This window comes from Lissotriton vulgaris, chromosome 1_2 (genome assembly GCF_964263255.1).
Source record: "Lissotriton vulgaris chromosome 1_2, aLisVul1.2, whole genome shotgun sequence".
NCBI lineage: Eukaryota > Metazoa > Chordata > Amphibia > Caudata > Salamandridae > Lissotriton > Lissotriton vulgaris.
The window spans coordinates 41485876-41507988 of NC_141686.1; the positions used below are offsets into that span (position 1 = coordinate 41485876).

At 45.1% G+C, this 22113-nt stretch overlaps 1 protein-coding gene across 2 annotated transcripts in view; it reads left to right on the plus strand.

Moving 5' to 3' along the window:
* Positions 1-22113, plus strand: part of DENND5B (DENN domain containing 5B) — a 751805-nt gene that overhangs the window by 273211 nt on the left and 456481 nt on the right. For both annotated transcript variants that reach the window (XM_086952789.1, XM_086952788.1), the window contains one exon: positions 16722-16909. In XM_086952789.1, the coding sequence (XP_086808915.1) occupies positions 16722-16909 (188 nt within the window). The remainder of the gene's footprint in view (positions 1-16721; positions 16910-22113) is intronic.

Below are 22113 nucleotides of genomic sequence, written 5' to 3' on the forward strand. Positions count from 1 at the left end.
TACAACTGGGACTGGCTTTGGGGTAGTACCAAGCTCTTGTGGCCAGAAGAGGCCATTCCAGGGGATGTTTTTGGTAGTAATGGCGAGGACTTCGGTTTTACCAGGATTGATTTTAAGCGAATTGGCTGTCATCCAGTGAACCGTGTGCCTAAGTATGTTATGCGCATGTGCGTGGGCCTGGGAAGAATTGTCAATCTGAAGAATTATTTGAGTGTCGTCCGCATAGTTAAACACTTGGCAGTCCACGTCCAATTTGCTAGAGGTAGATGTTGAAGAGAAGAGGGGACAGCGCTGAGCCCTGGGGAACACCGTAGGTGAGTGTGCCGATATTAGACACCCGTTCACCCAGTTGGACCCTTTGAGACCGACCCGACAGGAAGGATGCAATCCATTGGTGTGCCAGCCCATGGATACACAATTCTGAGATCGGGTCAGAAGTTGTGCGTGATTGACTGCGTTGAATGCCGCTGATCGGTCAAGTAAAACCAGGGCGCTCGGCTTCCTGTTGTCGGCCGTGAGTCGGAGTTCGTACAGCACTGACAACATTACCAGCTCTGTGCTGTGCTGGGCCCTAAATCTTGCCTGCCGTACCTGGAGTAGCTGTTGTTCCTCAATAAAGAGCGACAGTGTTATCAGAACTTGTTGTTCTACTACTTTCGCCAGGAAGGGGAGCTGGGTGATGGGCCTATAGTTCTTAAGATTGGCTGCATCTGCCCCTGGTTTTTTCAATAGGGGGATGACCCTGCCTTCCTAAGGTTAGCGGGAACACAACCTGTCTCCAGAGATGGGTTAAGCAGGTCAAATATCTCCCCCTCTGTTCCCGGTAGGGCCGTTCGGAACACCCTTGGGGGGCAGGGGTCCGCTGGTGAGCCTGACTTGACACAGTTCATCAGGAGGGACAAGGAGTCGTGGTCTAGCCTTGGGAGAGAGGTGAGCTGCTTACCGGGGGCGCAAGGGACTAAATCCAGATCCAGGGGGCACTGATTAGTCGGTGTATTGTGAATGTCAGTTAAAATATCCCTGACTTTGTGGAGGAAGAAGGACTGAAACTGATTACAATCTACCGGACTGTGAGTGGATTTCGGATTTCTGCTCTAGTTTCTGGCGAAGTTCCTCCAGGATTCTGAAGGTTTCATTCTGTTTATTAGCAGCTTCCGTGATTCTTGCCTCATAGAATTCGGCCTTCCTGGCTTTTTAGTATGTGGCCAGCATGTTTCTGTAGCTTGCGAGCGCAACTGTATTGTATGATTTACGCCATAAAAACACAGTGATTGGGCTCCTCGATTTAGTTTGTGTTTAAATTGGTTTTTAGGCTGATATTTTCTGTTTCATCATCTGTTTCTGATTGAATCAACATAAAATAAAATTGTAGTAAGACGTAATTGTTTTTGAAATGAGTTCCATGTGAACACTTGTTATAAGTGTATACATTACATTTTGGGCCTGTTTGCATTACGACAAACTGGAAAACTGGATGGGGTTGGCCTCTGAAACTTTTTCCCCATTGGTTAGGGCGTGTCCTGGAGTCAGCCCACCTCCCTAGCTGGTTCAAGGCATTAATTTTGCACCTCAATGCGCCCAATTTAGAACTATTTCTGAATGTGTGGTACATCAGAAGAGGACTGATCTGGTGTCTGTAATCAGAGAGGAGCCTGAAAGAATGGACCTGCTCCCTCTTGTACCCCTGACAAAGAAGTGGACTCCAAGGGTCAGAGCTCTGATTTCCTATGTGGTTACAGAGAGATAACGAGCTGCAAGAGGCCTTTTCCTTGAAGTACCTAGCTGACCAGCAGCAACTGGACCTTGATTGGAGCCCGTGGTTGGCCTTTTCCTGGTTGATTACGACTTAAAAGATTAAGTCAGACTGTAAAATCTTTGATCTGGAGAAACCCGGCTGCTTTATCAGACTTGCAGTCTATTGCGATCAGCCTGAAAGTGCCCCTAGGACCTGGTCTATCGCAACCATAGATTATCAGTGGTACTTTGTGGCTCTATTTTCCCTTCAATTTTTAAAAACTGATAGGCCTGATTTCCCTTATATAACTTTTGTCAATGTGGTGTCATTTTGTGTATTATAATGCGCTTTATTTTTCTAATTAAGTTTGGTATTTTTATTGTTTTGCATTTTAGCTTCATTACTGTTTTGGCTCTGCATAAATACTTTACTCATTCGGCTAAGTTGGGCCTACCTGCTCTGTGCGATGGGAGATGAACTCAGTTTAATTTAGTGACTTTGAGGGTACCCGACAAAGGTAGCCAGTATTGCTTGAGGTGGGTATTCACCCACTCGAAATAATCCAATTTGATACAATATGAATTTGACTGTAGTGGTAGTTGTAGCAAAGAACAAGTCATGTTAGCTTTGTTTTGACTAGCACCACTCTGTCATTATAAAAGCAAATAAGCAGCTAGGCTGCTTGATATCTTTGTGGCTGTCCATAAAGGTACCCAGAAAGCCAGCAGTAGAGTGCAAAAATAGTAATATCACTACAAAAGCAAGGACAGTTGAGGGTAGTAGCTGAACGATTTTAGAGGCAGTAAAATGTTTTTATTTACCGCACAGCTCAAATGTATTGTGCTTTGCTTCAGCCACCACTGAAGCACACATTAATAAGTTGAGTTTATTTTGGGGTCCCAGCTAAAATTATGGCATGACCTAAAAAAATCAACTCTTTCCTCCCGCCTCATCCTTGGGTTCAGGGAAAATGACCACCAAGCATCTGCGTTGTCTAGACAGTGGCTGTCCATTAAACAGAGTGCACAGAAGGCCTTAAACAGTGGACCACCTGCATGCTCATCTAGACTTCAGCTCCACCCACTGCATATCATCCATTCCTCCATGTAAATGTAGTGCTTTTATATAGTGCACGAATCACCCCGGGAGGGGTCTCAAGGCGCTGTGCACATACCGCTGTGGAACCCTTCCTGGCCTTTCTCTGTGAATTTCCCACTCCTGGGCACCCCTAAGGTGAAGCCAGGCATCCTAGCGCTGTTGGGGCCGTTGTGGAGATTAAGCAAGCTATTGCCCAGAGATGCAGAGTGGGACCCATGATTAGAATAGGCACCGAGGCGAGAATTATCAGGTCCGGGGAAATTGAGCCCAACACCTGCCGAGGCAGGAATTGAACCCTGGTCCGGGCCAGACCTCTGCATCAGGGTCTGCCGCTCTAACCATTGAGCCACACTTCTCCACTTCTCCATGCAGCGCTCAAGCTCAAGACACCCACCTTCTCTTTGAGGTGGACTGCATAAAGTACAATTAATTCAGCAAAAGACAATACTTCCTATCTCCCACTGGGAACATCCTATTCTCTACAAGGATATTGAATAAAAAGTTGATAAAGCTGCAGGAGGGCCCCACAGTATCAGTCACTAACCTCATTGCTCTCTGAATAACAATACAAATTGTCTTCTTGATGTTATTAATCATTCTCTTATCACTCCGAATCCAACAGTAAATCGATGCAACTTCAAAAGCCAGTGCCTCTTCCTTCTCTGACTTTGTGTGCTAGGATGTCTATTTTATGCATCAATAAAACCATATGGCCACTATATTGCCAGTGAACTTTGCCTTCAAATGATAACTAGATCCTTTCTTTAGAGTATTGCACTACTGTGTTTCTCATGAACAAGACATTTCCAAGCATCTTCCCAAAGGCACCAGAAAGACTCCCAGGTCTCACTGAGGACCTGCCTTTGATTGATAGATTTGGTTGACTGTTCATTTAGTTAAACTAATTACAATATGTATAAATATATATGTGTGTGTATATATATATGTATGTATATATATGTGTATATATATGTGTGTGTGTATATATATATATATATATATATATATATGTATATATATATGTGTATATATATAAACAAAGTCTCGTCAGACGCAGGCAGCGCCTCCAGCTCTCATATCAACCGGATAAATGACAATGAGTCGAACCCAAAATCGGTGCCAGAACAAAGGTGCTTTATTGGTGCATAATTCTGCTCAGCATGCCGCCATGACGCGTTTCGACTGTCTCCACAGTCTTGATCACATGATGTGATTGCTGAGTCACGAGTGCAGTTTAAATAGTAAACACTGAGGGTGGACCAATATTAAACACCCTCCACATGTAATGGGTTATTTGTATGGAAACAAAAGAAAGACTAAGGATGACATTATTACCCGTAATCTGAATAATGAAACTCATAGTGAGTAACAACCATACATAGTTTCCGATGTTGGTATAGAAAATATGTGCAATACATCGCAATGGTCATATATAAATACATATAAATACATACATATAAATATATAAATATATAACATTATAAAACAATAGTAAAACTCATGGTGAGTAATGACCATACATATTTCTTAAAAAATATATATAAGAAATATGTTCAATGTATCGCATAGTACTTTGTATAAATAAAGTTATATAAAAAGATCTTATGTTTCCTATTGTGAATAAACCCATATCATTCATTGATCCCAAGTGGGGATCTACATAAAGTGCTTATGCAAAAAGACACAAGAGATTACATACTGGAAGCAGAACGCCAATTGAACATATCTCAAAATTACAGTAAACTAACATCGAATCCTATGACAAAAATGATGTCGGAATTACATGGAAACCTAAAGACTTGGCATACGAAAGGATTGATCAATGAGGATGAAATGAAATATATGATCACGGAATTTCCAATCACCCCGTGCATATACTTCCTGCCGAAGATCCATAAAACCCTGATCAGTCCGCCCGGCAGACCTATCGTTTCCTCCTGTGATTCATTGTATGAAAAAGTATCTAGATATGTGGATACCTTTCTCGCACCCATTGCCCAGAGCATGCCATCCTATCTGAAGGACACTGGTGATTTTTTGAGAATCCTCATGGACATTTCGTGGAACCCAGGCTATCTTTTGGTGACAATAGATGCTGTATCTCTATACACATCCATAAGACATGATGTAGGACTAAAAGCATGCAAATATTTCTTACAACAACGCAGCATCAAAGAAATAGAACATACCTCTATGCTCCTACAGATGATACAGCTCTGTCTTACCAATAACATCTTTCTTTTCAACAACACTTTATACAGGCAAGAGTGCGGAACAGCCATGGGGATTTCTTTTTCTCCCAATTATGCAAATGTCACCATGGGATATTGGGAGAAGATGGTCGCATGGAATACAACTGACCAAGAAGAACTGGACCGGATCATCTTATGGGTCAGATACATCGATGACCTCTTTCTGATTTGGAATGGAACTGACGAACAATTCCAAAAGTTTTTTACAACCTTAAATCAGAATGAGGAAGGTCTACAGTTCACTTGTTCAACAAGCAGTGATGAAATTGACTTTCTAGACACCAAAGTATATGTCTCAGAAGGCAAATTGGAAACCACACTATTCAGAAAAAAAACGGCGACCAATAGCGTACTCCATGGTAATAGTTTCCACCCCAAATCATTACTCAAAAGTATTCCGTATGGAGAATACATAAGATTGAAAAGAAATTGCTCCAAACCAGAAGAAGCCGAAAAAAAGATATGTGAAAGCAAAGCAAGATTCCTAGCAAGAGGGTACAAGGACTATGTGCTAAAAGACTGCAAAAAAAAGGCAGACAAAATCAGCAGAGCTGAAACGCTCATTGAAAAACAGAAACCCCCACAGGATAAAGATCCACCCAGATTTGTCACGACATACAACAAGGAGAGTGGCATCATTGCCAAGAAAATGAACAAATATTGGCATCTGATCAGCAGTGACCCTGATGTGGGACCCCTGGCGGGCAAACACCCGTCTATTACGTACAAAAAAAACACGTCTTTGCAAAATTTGCTAGTAAAAAGCTTCTTCCAAGCCAAAGAACAACCCAAATGGTGGATGGAACAGAACGTCGGCTTCAAGCCATGTACTACGTGTAAAGCGTGCAAAATAGGCAAAAAAACAAAGACAGTGCGAGAACCAGATGGAAAAGACATGCCCATCAAGCAGTACATAACATGCACATCAAAAAATGTGGTGTATGTGATAGAGTGTAAATGCGGTATGAAGTACATAGGGTCGACCACATGCATGCTGAAAAAAAGAATATTGGAGCATATACGAGCGGTGAAAAATCAAAACATGTTGTATGCCACCGCTAAACATTTGATTGCCTGTCAAAATGGGGATTGGAGAGCCATGAACTTTTTCGGACTGAAAATGCTGTCAAAAACAGAGAGAGGAGGAGACACTGTCCGTCTCTTGCGACAAATGGAATCCCGCTTCATTGTCCGTTTCCGAACGAAACAGCCTAAAGGCATGAATTTCGGAGAAGATCTCCACATACATCTGGAGTGAACGTGAACTCAGCTTAACATGAATCATATACTAGGGCACTATACCCATCACAGTTAAAATTCAGAATAATACAATTGGTATGAAACATAGCATGCCCTGAGTGAACATAACTTAGGACGCTAAGTACTATACTAGTAATGTTAACACACCAGTCCTTTTGTCTGTCTTCTATGTTTGAATAATTTTTTTGCTTAAAACTACATATCCCACAATGCCACTTAATGGCTAATGTGGGGCAGTATATAATGGGAAAGCAAAAAAGGACTCACTGACCGTGAGAAAGGCCGTGAGGCTGAAACGCGTCGGTGGAGTGTTGTGAAATAAACTAACTTTGTAAAAGTATCCGGTTGTGCTGCCCTTTCTGTACATAATTGATTTGGGGCTGTGATCCTGCCTTCGGGTCGAGCACACGCTGGTGAGCGCTCTCATGCGGAATGGATCGGACTGTTTGGAATATATATATATATATATATATATATATATATATATATTTTCACTCCCCAAGTGCCGGTAAACAAGTTAGGCTGTCGAAGGGCGGTCCCGCCAGGCCACCGGCAGGCATGAAATGTGTCTCCAAAGTCTTTCTCCGTAATTCTGGAAGAAATGCAGGACACCCAGAGCTTTAGTGAAGGTATTTTATTCCAAGCAGACGGAAAAGGTCTCACGACGCGTTTCACCACTTTAGGCTTGATCACGCTCGCCTCAAATGTGCTGTCAGCCATATTTAAACCCACAACACCACGTGTTCAGGCGTTTTTCTGTGCAAATAGTGGTTTTTAGTTGTCACTATTAATAATGTGTGAACGAACATATTTCTGTAAATGAATAAGGTAATTTAGATATGAATTCCCTTTTTTCGCATGAATTTCCATAATGTGCTAATAATCGCTATGAGTTGGTTATTATTTAATAATATGAATGAACAATGAAATTCAGGTTGTTCTAATGTATTATAATGTTTATTTGGAACCATGTTTAGTGTGTTCGCACTGTTACAATATGTCCGTCTATTACATTCATTGAATGTCCTTACACGTGGTGTTGTGGGTTTAAATATGGCTGACAGCACATTTGAGGCGAGCGTGATCAAGCCTTAAGTGGTGAAACGCGTCGTGAGACCTTTTCCGTCTGCTTGGAATAAAATACCTTCACTAAAGCTCTGGGTGTCCTGCATTTCTTCCAGAATTACGGAGAAAGACTTTGGAGACATATATATATATATATATATATATATATATATATACATTCCCCTCACCAAAAAAGCTTGCGAGTCAACAGTAGTCAATACAATCTTTGCCACGCATGGAAGCTGCCCGCTTTATATTAAAAACCAGAAGAAACCTCCATTAAAAGCTGCCCGGTGTAAACTGACGTTTCAGCAGGTGTAATGGAAATTGCACTTAGTCCCAATTTTGGACTTGTACTCATCTAGTGTCAGCCAGACTCTAGTTATCCTAGTATGGAGATTCTCTGACCCCCTTCCTCCAAAATTACACACAGTGAAACCTACAATATTCCATCACCCCCGGTGAGCCTTCAGAGAAAAAAAACGACCATAAAAAGCTGCCCAATGTAAACTAGACCCATTATTGTACTCCGTTGCCTCACATGTTTCATAAACCTAGTCAGCCTCTAGTAAATATTGCACTCATCCTGCTATTACACCACTGAGGTTTCCTGACACTTACCATACCAGAGATCAGTCTTCAGTAAATATTGCACTAATCCCATTATTGCACACCGCCCTACTAAACTCCAGACCGATGCTCTTTTAAAGTCATTATACCCAGACCCCCTATACCCTATCCCCAGTCCCCATTCCTCTTTAATTTTAAATCACCACTACGGCCCAATTCACTCCTGAAGAATTTAAAATCATGCCTGGGCTGCGGGCAACGTCTTATTCGGATTTCTTCTTTGAGTATTCAATGTTAGCCCACCAGGTTATGTGTATCTACCACTGCTTTCATGTAACTTATGAAGCAGCCTGATAGCTGGCATCGTTCACCTCTTGACAGCAAATGATAGCACTCCTTCAGGATCAGATATTTAAAAAGCAGAACATTGGTTGTAACCAAAACGTCCTCAACGTATTTGACTCTCGCAGATGCAGATCACATGCAGCAGTGATTCCTCTAATTTGCTGCACAGTCTACATTGCTTGTTCATTTGTTCATTTCGGTGACTGTTTAAGTAGCATCTTAAAGGTATCAGACCGCATCGCCATCTCGATAGGCAAATTTTAGCCTTAAAGTGGAGCGGCAAATTTTAGCCTTAAAGTGGAGCGGCAAACTCTGGTAGACTGGAAGGCAGCCCGGGGAATATAGCTTCATGGCCTAGCTGCCATGCTTCTTATTAACCAAGTCTTTTAGGTATTTTGCCACCAATAGTCCTTTTTAGGTCGGAGGCCTAAAAGGCTGCGCTTGCGCAGACTTAGGCTGGAGATTTAATGACTCTTAGTGCGCTGTAGGTTCCGCCTCCCTACCCTGTCTCTCCTTCATTGGCTGGCTTCCTAAACGGAGGCCAGCCATTGGAGGAGAGATCAGTCACTCCGATGTAGCCCCGTCCTTTTCGGATTTGGGGGCGTAATTTTTGATGTTCTTTAGACAGTGACGTTGTCCGTCACTCAGAACATCAAAACCACGCCCCCAAATTCGAAAAAATCTCGGAGCTTGTGTCCGCCATTTTCGATCCTTCGCAGTGAAGGTAAGGTCGTGTCTGTTTCCCTCCGTGCCTTCTTCCCCCTGTCTGTTTCCCGCCCCGCTCTCCGTGTATTTTCGCTGTCCGTGTCTGTTTGTGCCTTCTTCCCCCTGTCTGTTTCCCGCTCTCCGTGTATTTGAGCGCCTCGGCTGCTCCTCCTTCACCATTTCCCTGATCCTTGGTGCCCGCTGTAGCAGCCCATAGTTCCCGGGTCTGGCGTAGGGGGCAGCAGTTTTGGCTCTGTCGGCCACCGGCAGCAGTGATTATTGCTGTGTAATGATGGAGGCAGAATCCACTTCCCGCCATGTCTTGGGGGCAACTAGGCTAGTATCGGGTGTCCCGCTCCCCCCCCCTCCCTCCGCCCGCAGTTCTCCTTCGTCCCGCCCCCCCCTCCCTCCGCCCGCAGCTATCATCGCTCCCTTTTGAATCATTGCAGGCCTGTGGGGTCCCTCTCATTACCTGGAATCCCCTTTTGTCCCGGGCCCCATTATCCCCCCAGGAACCCATTCAGCCGCCCCGGGGACCCCCCCTCTTCCCAGCCGGGCCCAGCAGTCACGGCAGCGCTACCATTCAGTAGGCCCAGCTGGAGTTACAATTACAGGCCTGCCTTCGCCTTACGCCTGCTCAGCGGGAGCCTAAATACACCCAAGCGGTGCCCGGGCTCCGGGGAGGGGGCAGAGGCTGTTTACACCCCCCCCGCACCTGAGGACACGACAGGTAGAACAGGACCCTCACGAACCACAACCTGTAAATTTTTTATTCCTGCATCTCCCCATGTAATCATTTGGCACTTTTCTCGTGGTTGCTGACAGCGTGCTTTTCAATTTTCTGGTCCTGTGCAGCCCTCGCCCCTGCAGTCGTCTCGCTACAGTCGAGCCACGGGCAGAGAAAGGGGGACACCTATGCTGTTAAGGGGGGTGGGAGGGGTCCAGACATACCCTGAGCTCGAAGGGTCTGGTGCCTTGCAGAAGACGTGGGATATAAACATTTGGCGACGGGGAAACGAGGTAAGCGGTCGGAACGGAAAAATAAATCAGTAGGTTACACCTTCGCTGATCCAATAAGTACCCCGTGCCTTGCCGCCCCCTCCCCCCAAAATATAACCCAACGTCCCTAATATATGTTGATTTATTTGGCTGCTGCCAAGTGAGGTTTGCCCACTAGTGTCGCGGCGTGCCGCGTTGGTAAAGCTACTTCTGCGGTCGCATCAGTGCATGTGGGGTGGACTCGAGGATGCGATTTTGTTGTTGAAGCGATTGAGCGTCACTGGGGAGTTCTCTTTGCTTCGAGTGGGATAGTGATAGTTTTTTTTTTTTTGTTCAACTGCGACTGAAATGAGGATTAAAGTTTCACTCACTGTGCACCTGTCATATTGGACGCCTGAATGTGCGCGCTTCTATGTGGTTGTTATTACTATGTCTGCCTGAGGCTGTGTGTGGTTGCCATGTGAGTGCAGTCCAAGGGACGCGTGTACGCGCAGCCTCATGCACACGTGTGCCTTCCAGTGCCTGCCTCCTTATCCACTGAAGCGTGTCAGCACGTGTAGTCATGTTTTCTTCTGCCATGACATATTTTATTGCGAGTTTCTGTTACGGCGGATGTGCGTTGCTGCCCGTGTGTCTCTATTTGAGGTGCTTCGGGTATTGGCGTGTGTGTGTAACTGTCAATGATGCTGTGCAGGTGCTGGTATGCACATATGCATGTAAGGGCGACTAGTTATCTTAATGGTGTTGTACTGATTGGTGTTTACTGCCATTGCTACTGTATGTGTGCGTCAGTGTAGGGAATACTCCTGTGCGATTAGCAGTGATGTATGAGGAGGTGTATTGTGGGGTCTTTGTGGCTGCTTCTGTTGATTTGTGTGCACCAGCGTGCCTGAGCGTGTTGCTGTTCCTGTCAATGGTGCCGCGTATGTGTTGATGAATGTCTGTGCTATTCAGTGATGCCATAAATGGGGTTTTAAACTGTGCCCGGGTTCCTAGCGCTGGCAGTACAGCATTTGGCTTGTTGCTGTCTATGTGTGAGTCTGTGTCTTCGTAGCAATGTATGTGCGCTAGCATGTCTGTTACTGTGCGTGCGTGTTAATGATAGGAATGTTACGTGTGTTTTGTTAGTGTTGCAGTCTGTGATACTTTGGTGTCTGTTGCTGTCAGGGAAGAGGTATGAATGGCGACTGCCTTACCATCGGAGATGCAGCTGGTGTTTTGTGCCTTGTGTCACTTGAGGATGTGTTAGTGTGCTTGTTTTCCTCTGTTCTGCTCTGTGTGCAGTTTGTGGCACTGTTAGCGATACAGTGAGTGTGCAGGTGTGTTTGTATCAAAGAGGCTGTTCTGTTGTGTCCTGTTCTGTAACTGTGTGGTTGTGTAATGTACTGTGTTGTGTGTCTTTGTCGGGGATGCTGCGCCTGTGTTACTTCTCAGGTATAATACCATGCGAGTTCTGTTATTGTGTGTTACGCTGGAAGCATATTGTTGTAGCGGTTTCTGTAGCACTATGTTGTGTAGCTGTGTGTCAATGACGTGTGTTAGTGTATGAGATGTTGTCTGTAGGTGTGTCTGTCACACTTGTGTAGGTGATTTACTGGGACTTTCCCGGTTAATAAGTTCTGTTCTGGTAAAGATAGCACAAGGGCCAGTTTTCAGAGAGGGTAGACTGAACGCAGAAGAAAATCGTTCATGTGCTTCAGTGTAGGATTAATAAGCAGCCCTTATCATAAATTGTCAGAAAGCACTTTAATGAACACATGGGACAATATGTGCAAACGCGTCCTTAATACCGCACGGCGGACAGTTGTCTGGTCAGGGTTTTGAATTTGTAACTTGCATGACGTCTGCTGCTAACAGTATCCTAATCCATAGTGAGCTGCAGAACTCGGACTGGAGCAGCTCGAGCCCTCTGGGTACACACGGTTCCCTGGAGTGGAGAGACGCGCTCTCGCTCCCTCGTCCCACCCGCCTACTCCCCTTGTGTCTAGAGATGCAGAGCTCGCGAAAGCCCTTGGCCGCCGAGGCTGCCCTTGCCGGCCCTGCCATATAGGATTAAGTCTGGTGTGGCAACATCTGCTGCTTACGGCAGCCGCACAGGGCTGCGGTAGCGACACGGGCTGCGGGAGTCTCGCGGAACATGAAGTCAAGAGGCCACTCAATGTTATCTCCATTTGGGTCTCTGCAAGCCCAGCTCCTTCTTCTCTTCTGACCTCCATCTTGGCAAACCCCAAGTGTCCTTGGCTCCAGCTAGCCGCTCTGCGGTAGGCCTTTCTGCTAGCGAGAGACCTCTGTGGTTGGCAGTGCCCTGTTTCTGGACATGGCTAAATGAGGCCCTTTGGAGCGGTCGCCCTGTGCCCGAAGACAGAGCGAGATAGGCGGACTACCACACTGCCTCGATAGCTTTGCATGCGATGAAGAGGACGTTCTGGCTGGTCCCCGCATGAGATGTCCTATCTTAAAGCGCCTGGACGCCAGCTCGAGCGCTTCGACGGTCTCTCCCTCATTTACTGGTAATGGTTCTTCGGCCTAGCCTGGCTGCGCCCACGGTGACTGTACAAGAGTGCGGCTCTGTCCTCAACAGTGTCTTTCACGGCATACCTGTGTTTTGTGCCTATAGGCGCATCTGTCGGTCTACCTGTGTGTGTCGGGAGAGGGGGGCTGGTGATACTCGAAGTAGGGCCCTGCTGACAGTGAGTGTGTACAGTAGCGATATCTGCATAAGTGCTTGTGTCGGTTTTTTTCCATTGGTGTATCATTTCTGTGGGTGTCTGTGTTTGCCTGCTGTATTTCTTAAAGCCTTTGTGTTTTCATTTTGATACTTTAATGTTAGTATGTGTTGGAGCCGTTTGTTGTTTATCTGTCTTTAGGTCTCTGCTACAGAGAGTTTTGGCTCGAGCTGACTGTAGGCATACCTATTATTGCCAACGCAAAATATATACTTAGAGTGGACCTTGGGCCTGTCTGAGTTGTTGCTCTTGATCCATGGTTTTCCTCTCTATACATGTGTGTGCCTGGGCCAGGAGCATTCTGGTCTTCCAGTGTTGTGATTGGATGACGTGTATCTTTTCACTGTGTACTTAAAGGACTCTCTTTTTAGGTATCGCCGTCCACACAGCGCACCTACCTGGTTGCAAAAGACCTATTGTGTTCTTTCCTTGGTTGGCTTTATTGTCACTCTCAGTTGCTCGCTTCTTCCTTGATCATGGCTTGCATTCTCATTCTTCTGCTTCTACCTCCCCATGTCCACAGTCTCTTCCTCATCCTCTTGATTTGATTTCTTGTATCCTTCCACTGCTCACAGTAGGACAACTACTTTTTTTCTTTCAGTGCTCCATGGGTGTCCATGTGCTTTCTAGCTCCCTCGGTTGTGAGCTGCTTTCCTCATCCAAACAACCCCCCCCACCCTCGGCGCTTGCGCTCTGTGTTGCTCTCTCCCTCTTGTGCAGGTCTTTCTTATGTGGCTCTCTCCATACACCTGAATTCCATATTGCTCTCTCCCTCGTGTGCTGCTCTCTATCTGCTTCTCCTCCACCACCACACTTCATGTTGCTCTCTCCCTCGTGTGCTGCTCTCTATCTGCTTCTCCTCCACCACCACACTTCAAGTTGCTCTCTCCCTCGGGTGCTGCTCTCTATCTGCTTCACCGCCATCACCGCCAACACCACACTTCATGATGCTCCCTCCCTTGTGTGCTGCTCTCTATCTGCTTCGTGTGCTCATGGTCGGCTTCGATACTGTTGGTGACTGTGCCTCCATGCCCGGCATAAGACTTCAATAGCTCCCTTCCTGTTAGACCATATGCCACATATTACTGTTTGTTCCTTTGCTGTGATCAGCATTTGGTGCTCTCTGAGAACTTCGCATCCTATTGGCAACAATGTGGCAACATTATGTTACTCGCAGTTATTCCCGCATAGCGCTTCAATGCATAGGTACTAAGAAGTGTTTGTGTAACTTGCAACTTGCGTTTCACGCAACAGGAACATTCATTTGAAAGAGCGCAAATATATATTCAATACTTTTCAAATTTTGGTGGAACACGCCACACGAACAGACTGTACTGACAAATCTTCCGTTTGTATATATCTAGATCATTTGGACTGTAGTATTGGCAGGATTGAGTTTATTGCAATTGCGCTACACGTTAGGCAACAGTATTTTATTGAAAGGTCACTGTGGCTCAAAATCAGTATTACAATATACATGCAGGGCAAAATTTTAAAGCGCATGATGGCAAACTGTATACATTTTTACATCTCCTGTTCATTATTTTCATTCGGTGAAATCAATGTTAGTACGGTTTTTATTTTCATGATCAGGGTGGTTTTAAAAGCAGTGTTTAATCTGATGACTCGCTGATTGATAAAGGCTGTTCACAGCCGAAACGTGTCTCAGTGATTTTTCTGCAGTGTGTGGTGGGACCTAACCTCATTAAACTGGCTGGAATAATGAATTCTCGTGTGTGTGCCCCCTTTTTAGGTCGAGGACTCCGTTGCACTGGGGATATACATGCATCCCTGCAGAATAACCTAGGTTGGCGTGTGTGACACAGCATCAGGAGTGGTGTGCAGCATGTCTGTGTGTGTGGCTCTGTCTGTGTGTGTGGCTGTGTGTGTGGCTCTGTCTGTGTGTGTGGCTCTGTCTGTGTGTGTGGCTCTGTATGGATAGCTTTTTTTGTAGGTGGCTCTATGTGTGGGTGGCTCTTTCTGTGTGAGGGTGGCTCTGTGTAGGTGGCTCTGTGTGTGTAGGTGGCTCTATGTGAATGACACTGTGTGGGCGGCTCTATATATGTGTGTGGGTGGCTCTGTGTGGGTGCAAATGCAATAGCTCATGCATATACGAGCAATTAAGCTATTGGCATTGTAAATGACTGCCATTTATTTAACGATTAAGCTATTGGCAATGTAAATGACAATGCTATTTATTTATGATAAAAAAAGATGTCATGAGCAATGCCAATAGCTCTACCTTTAATAATGCCGAGACCATTGCATTGTAAATGCTTGTGTGTTCTTGTGTTCTTCATTACGAGTTTTGACATGACCTTTATCTGGAGATCTGGGTTAATGATGTTTTTCTCTTCCAGTGCTTGAATGGACTTATTTAGGAACGCCTTCCACTCCTGCATAGCAACTGCTTTACTGTACTGGTCTTAGCTGTTTTTGATTTTTAAGCAGTACACTATCCATTTGGCATGCAGCACCAGATTTTACATAGAGATGTGGAATTCCAACCTTATCTGGTCTTCACTAGTGTACTCTGAGAGAGCAGACAGATTTCTATATTGTGCACGTTGTTGTATTTTCAGCAGGTCTAACAGGTGGTCTTTGAACATTATAGCACCATAGGAGAGGGTAGGCATCACTTTACTGGCCCCCACATTTAGCAGTGCTTGCATGTTTGGGCAAGCCAGGTTCCTTTAAATGCCCCATTGCACATAATAGATATTTGCCTGTGGCCTTTAAAGCCTCCTCTTGTGCCCTTTTGCCACCTTTTTCATCCAGGCGCACACCCAAATATTTGACGCTTTTCACTCTCTGCAGTTTCACGCCCTCCACATACCATGAGACATGTTTAAATAACTTTCCTTCCAAATATCACTATTTTTGTCTTATTTAAGTTGATCTTGAGTGAGTTTGACACTGTAGTATCGAACCAAGGTGTTAAGGATTCTGTGTAGAGCCACTTGGGTGGGGTCAAGCATAACCATCTAATCTGCATATTGGAGGAGTACTTGGACCTTCCGGTTAGTTAGAGCATGATCTACTGTTAATCAAATTGCATTACAGATTTGCCATGAAAGTGTTAAATAATAAAGGAGCAAGGATACATCCTAGCTTAAGGTCTTTATCTGTGTTCATTCCTGTGAGATAACAACTTCATTTATTTTAATGTGAAATACAGACAAGCTGTTTCCGTCATGTTATCAACATGCTGGAATGCAACTTGTTTATCTAAATGGTGTTGCAATTCGCTTGAGGGTGAGCCATTACCCTGACCCTCTGTGTGTCAAAACAGGTCATCCTGCCTAAGTAGGGGACTTATAACGTGCCAACAAGACTAGACTGGCAGCATAAACTCTGGGGACTATTGGGTATTGAGAGACTAACAGCTGTGGTGCAAGGCAAATTGCCACAATTCGATATGTTTTCTATCTCAGGAGTTGAGGGAACTCTCCTGCCCTGCTTACTTGAGAGTATTTCGCCTTACACAGAAGGAATCTGGTATCGATGGGGGAGCAACAGCATAATCCTAGTTGGACACTACGCCCTATGGCATGGGCACAGTGCCTCTCTCACCGCTAGGAGTTGTTGAGCATATCCCTATTACTATTCTCTTGACGTTTCACCCTTCTCCCTTACACTCTTGCTGACGTACTTTCTCCATTTCCTTTTCCTGCTTTCTTTATACTCCTATTATGTATGCCTCACCGGCCTATTGATGTAGGTGAAGGCAGATTTTTATTCCTTGGTTTGAAAAATGTATAAAAACCGATTTAAACCTAAAAAGCGTTATGCTGTTCCAGATAATTTTCATCTAGTAAGGATTGGTACAGTAGATGTGAAAACCAAATTGAATAATGCAAACTTTAGTCACATTTTCAAATTGAAGAAAAGGAAATGTTTCAAATCATTAAATATATAAAATGATACATTTAGCCTTGGTTGATGTGTTTATTTGTTTCATTCCAGATTATCAACGCCTTATGACAGTAGCAGAAGTCATCACTACGCTCTTGTTCCCTTTTCAGTGGCAGCATGTGTATGTCCCAATCCTTCCTGCATCCCTCCTGCATTTTCTTGATGCACCTGTCCCATATATGATGGGTCTCCAGTCCAAAGAAGGAACTGACCGCTCTAAATTAGAACTTCCCCAGGAGGTACGTGCTTTTCATGATTGATTGTTTAAAAAAATTAGTTTTATGTTGATGTTTAACGTGACTTATTTAGTCAGCCATAACGATTCTTGACAACGTTTGATATCACATCGTGTTATTAGTGCTTGGTATGCATAATCCACTCATTACAATCTCATTGAGGAGCATTATTACTTATTTTCCTCTACTTTAGTGAATTAACTGATTACTAATTTGCTAACTCGCAATTTCTTTTATTTTACCATTCTTTAGCTTGAAAATTGCCAGTGAGGCAAGATAATACTCTATAATGTACACTGATGTTGACATTTTTTTGCATAATTGCAGGTAGTGATTTCTTTTTTTTTTTTTAAATGTAAACCATTTGTTTTAGTTTTCAGTATAAACAGATACGTGTATCTTAATGTTAATTGTATCTATTTACTTCACCCACTTAATCCCATTCCTGTGTTCAAACTTCCATACCACACCTCCCTTCTTCCACCCCATTGTGGTAAATATTTTAGTAATTTACCTTGATCGGAATTTCTATAATATCAATAAGGTCAAGCATGAAGAGCAGAGTCCGTGGTGGTTCGAATTCAAGGGTCTTTATTCAGTAACTCGAGTTAAGGGAGAGCTCCGTCACCTAAGGAGGCTCGGGAATAGTCTCAACTTTAATCAAAGAAAACATAGTATTTAAACATTCTTTTTGAGTTCAAGTCTTTTTTTTATTTTTATTGAGCAATAACAAAAATGATAACGGCCATAAGGCATCAGTAGAATTACAGTCGTATTGGAGTGACGCCATATTCAAACATGGATCAGTACATATAAAACAATACATACATACATACAGTAAAGGAAAATAAAGTATATTGAAAACAAGAAAGTAAACATCAGTCCGGATCTGTAAAAGAGATGAGATGAATGAATAAACAAGATAGACAAAATAATATACCATCATTGCATTCTTACGGTTGTTCACAGTTCCGTAGAGCCCTCCATCCTCCATCCATCATTTAAACATTCTTGACATAGAAAAGAGGAAGGAGCTTCCCTTGACCAAAATTCGGTTATCCATGTTGTAATCATACAGAAGTCATGGCAGCGTAACTGTCATAATCATACAGGAGTCATGACAGGAAACAGCGTGACTGTGTCTTTAATCATGAGGAAGTCACGGCAGAAGCAGAGCGTTGAGAAATAACCCTAGGCTGGTTCCGTAGATAAGAGAGAGAGAAAGAGAGAACTGGTCGTGACAGGATGTCCGGTGTCGTGTCTTTAGCAAACAAGCCCTGGTTTCTCGGAATCGGTCGTTGTGTCTTGGCAAACAGAGGCTCGTTTCTTGGAATCGGCCTGACCATAAGAGTGTGTGGTTGCAACGGGGCTCGTTTCTCGATATTGGCACGGACATAGGAATGTGTGGTTGTGTTTAGAGGAAGTAGTGCGTTGTGTGCAACCTTACTTTTATGTGCCCGGGTTTTATAGTCTCCATCATGGTGAGTTCGGGACGTGAAAGAGAGGGTGTATAATGGGACATAAACAACGAAAAAATATTCATTCTCCTCATTCCCTCCTTGTCCCATAATATACCCTTTTAATATTGTTTTTCTTAATCTACCTCTATGTTCATTAGGTTGTCCACTTGTTCCTGTAACATGATCTCTTCCTTTTTTTTCTTTCTAGTTTGGGGTCTGGGAATGCAGGTAGTGATACAGAAACTACAGAGTGCTGGGCCACACTGAATACAGAGGCAACAGGTGAAGAGAATGGCTAGAGCGAGACCTATGACTGTAAGTGCCTTCCATCCCCATGAGGACAGGAGGCCCCAGAGCCATCCCGTTAGGGACCAGGCATCAGTGTCTGCATCTAGCTTTCTGGAAAGTACATGTAGGCGGGAGATAGCAGAATACACCGAGGGTGCATTATCTCGAATATATATACAGCAGCTGGACCCGATCAGTTCGCATACGCTACCACGGTCAGCCAATATAATATCTAGAACCATACGGTTCTGCAACGTCATGAGTCTGTCGGAGGCCATCTCAGCCGTGATGTTGCTTAATGCTCCAGCTGTCTCGTTTATGGCTGCCTGGACTACACGAGTTAGTTGTATTATGTGGCGGCTGTTGATCATAGGCCCCCAGAAAGGGATGATTCCTTTAAAGAAATCGCCAGCCTCTTGGTCCGCTATATCTTCAGTATCTATGACCCCCCTTCGCCGTCTATTAATTATGGTCGGAGGATCACTTAGATGGTAATCTGCCGGGGCGGTGTAGGTAGGGGGAAGGAGAAATGCAATGTAGCACTTCCCGGACTAGCCTTGAGGTGGCCAAGGGTCCACAGATAAAATAGGTGTTGGGGGTAGTGGCCATTGTTGGGAAATTTAGGTCAGGTAGGGTGTATGTTTTATTACACTCGCTTTCTCCCATTTTCTGACCCTTGCCCTTTCCTCTTACTCAAAATAGGCCCTTATGGGGCAAAGCCCAACCTCCCTGTTCTGTCTGTCTCTTTTGGACGGAAAACGTTTCCCTAAAGGAAGTAGTGTCGTTAAAAAGGGAGTAACTGGTATTCTTATTATCTGCTCGTCCCCACGTCGCAGTGAAATTTACCATCTTTTCAACGGCTCGTACTGTCTTTGTTTTTATCTTGTTCCAAGTACTAGTGTTCTTGGCCTTGGTCTCAGGAATGTTTCTAACAGAAGCGGAGAATATCATAGAGAATGCGTAGGTAGATCCAGCATAGCCGAAAGGGAGGGGAATAAAAGGCATTCCTCCGTGTACGGAATGTGGCATTAAACCACAGACCCAAAAGTTGGTTTTGTTAATAACCATTTGATGTTGGTGGAGTGTGGAGATGAACGTGTTATTGAAAACTCTTTTCTTCTATTCTCAAGATGTGGAGGGAGATCTACATGTGAATGCATAGCTGTGTTATTCAAAAGTGTGGGGAAAACAGGTGGGAAAGCAAGATGAAGGAACCAACCTAGGCAAGCCGCGATACAAAAAATAAGAATCATGATAGAGAGGAAAATTGAAACTTTGTTATGCAATAATTTTACGGATTTAAACATATTTTCCATGGTTTGTCGCTAGTTTGAATCAATCGTGCATACGTGACCGGACACTTCCCAGCAACCACTCCACCAAGACTACTTCTTGGACTTAATCAGCCACCGGTAGGTCGAGGTCAGACGCAGTGTCTCTAGCTTGTTTCTGATGGGATCGCAGCCGCGATCTGTACTCGTCTTGGGGGGAAAGTTCAGGAAGGGGTGAAACAAAGTCTGGCGCTTCAGAGTCTATTGTTTCCGGGTTAGCAAAAATGTCAGTAGGAGTTGATCTGAAGAATTTTTTGCAGTGGCTGACGTGGAGCCATCCTTTTCGTCCTCTGACCTTGACTGCAGTCCTCGTTGTGAGTAGCACCAGCTTGGGAGACGTCCACCTTCTTTCCAGGGGACTGGCACGATCAAAATTCCGGACGAGGATCCAGTCGCCGGGTTGAATGGTGTGTTCCCCGGGCGTGGTTTTGTCTGGAAAGGCTGCAGCCACCTGTGAACGACAAGAATGTAGTGCAGACATCAAGGAAGCTAGGTAATCTGTCAAAACATTTGAATCAATATCAGTTAACTTTTTAGGGGATGGGACGCCTCAGATATTCGGAGGTCTCCCATATGTGACTTCCAAGGGGGACAGACTCGTCCGGGAATGTGCCACCATTCGCATGTAGAAGAGAGCAACCGGGAGAGCTGTAACCCAGTCTATTTGTTTGTCAGCGCATATTTTCGCCAGTTTGGTCTTTAGAGTCTGATTATGTCGTTCGACTAAGCCTGCTGTGGGGGGTGTCGAACACAGTGGAATTTCCAGGTATATCCTAACAGTAGCAGCGTGTTTAGCTGTGGCATCCGCCAGAGCATTGCCTCGGGTAATGGAGTCCATGACTTTTGTGTGTGCCTTGCATTTCAGTATAACTATTTCTGTGGGTCTGTGTATTGATTCTGTTAACTGAAGAATAAGATCCCCATTTTGTATTTTAGTTCCATGAGAGCTCAGAAAACCTCTTTCCTTCCATAAGGTCCCAAAATTATGGACTACTCCGAACGCATATTGCGAATCGGTGTAGATGTTAACCCGTTTTCCTTTGGACCATTCGCATGCTTGTGTAAGGGCTATGAGTTCTGCTGCTTGAGCTGAATGCACGGGTATTCTGGCTGCTAGGAGGACCGTATTCTCTGTAGTGACAGCATAGGCTGCTGACAGCTCACCTGTTTGGAGGCGCATGCAGGAACCATCTACGAACAGTGTGTGTTCGGGTGTACTTAGAGATACGTCTACAAGATCAGACTGGGGTTTAGTGACTAGTTCGACTATCTCTAAGCAGTCGTGAGTTTGGTCGTGTTCTGGAACAGTGGGTAGCAGTGTAGCTGGGTTGAGGATATTGCACCGTTTGATGATAATGGGGGGTTGGAATAATGTGACTTCATAACATGTGAGACGAGCTATGGTCAAGTGTTGTGTCTGTGTCCTATTCAAAAGTATTCTCAGCGAGCAGCTGGGCATCAGTGGTAGCACCTTCAGAGCCCATGATAGTATACTCACTCTGCCTTTCCACGCTGGGAGACATATGATGGCCGCCTGGTAGGAGCTCCCCGAAGGAGCTCCCCGTGCTTGGGATCCCTTAACGGGGTATATCCCTGTTTGCAGCAGCCATCGACCTCCCCAGGAACAGGAGTAATGTTCTGGACACCGCTGTGACCCGCCAGCGTCACAACAGAGAAGTCCCTGCAGGTACGGAGTGCTGTGAAAGCCTGAGACGCGGAACAACGTTGGAAACGGCCCGCACCACAGCAGAGGAACCCAAGGGACAGCGTTAGGCGGAGTGAGGCTCGGGTCGGAGGCAATCGACACCCGATATCCTCCACAGCCAGCACCGGGGACAGAACAGAACGCACACCGGACCGTCCCCCACCACCCCCGAATAGAAGGGAGACGCTGAGATCGGGAGCCAGGGGGTCGCATCTCAGCGGACACCCCGGGACCGAAGGGGGCTGAGGCTGAGGCAACAACAACGGAACACCCGCCCGACTGCAGCAGAGGACGCTGGTCGCAGCACCGGGATCGGCAGGAGGATCACCGAGATAAGCGAGATCAGCGGGAGCAAGACGACAACGGAGCCCCCCCTCCCCCCACCCCTTTGCACCTACCGCCGCAGCAGAGGAATCCGAGCGG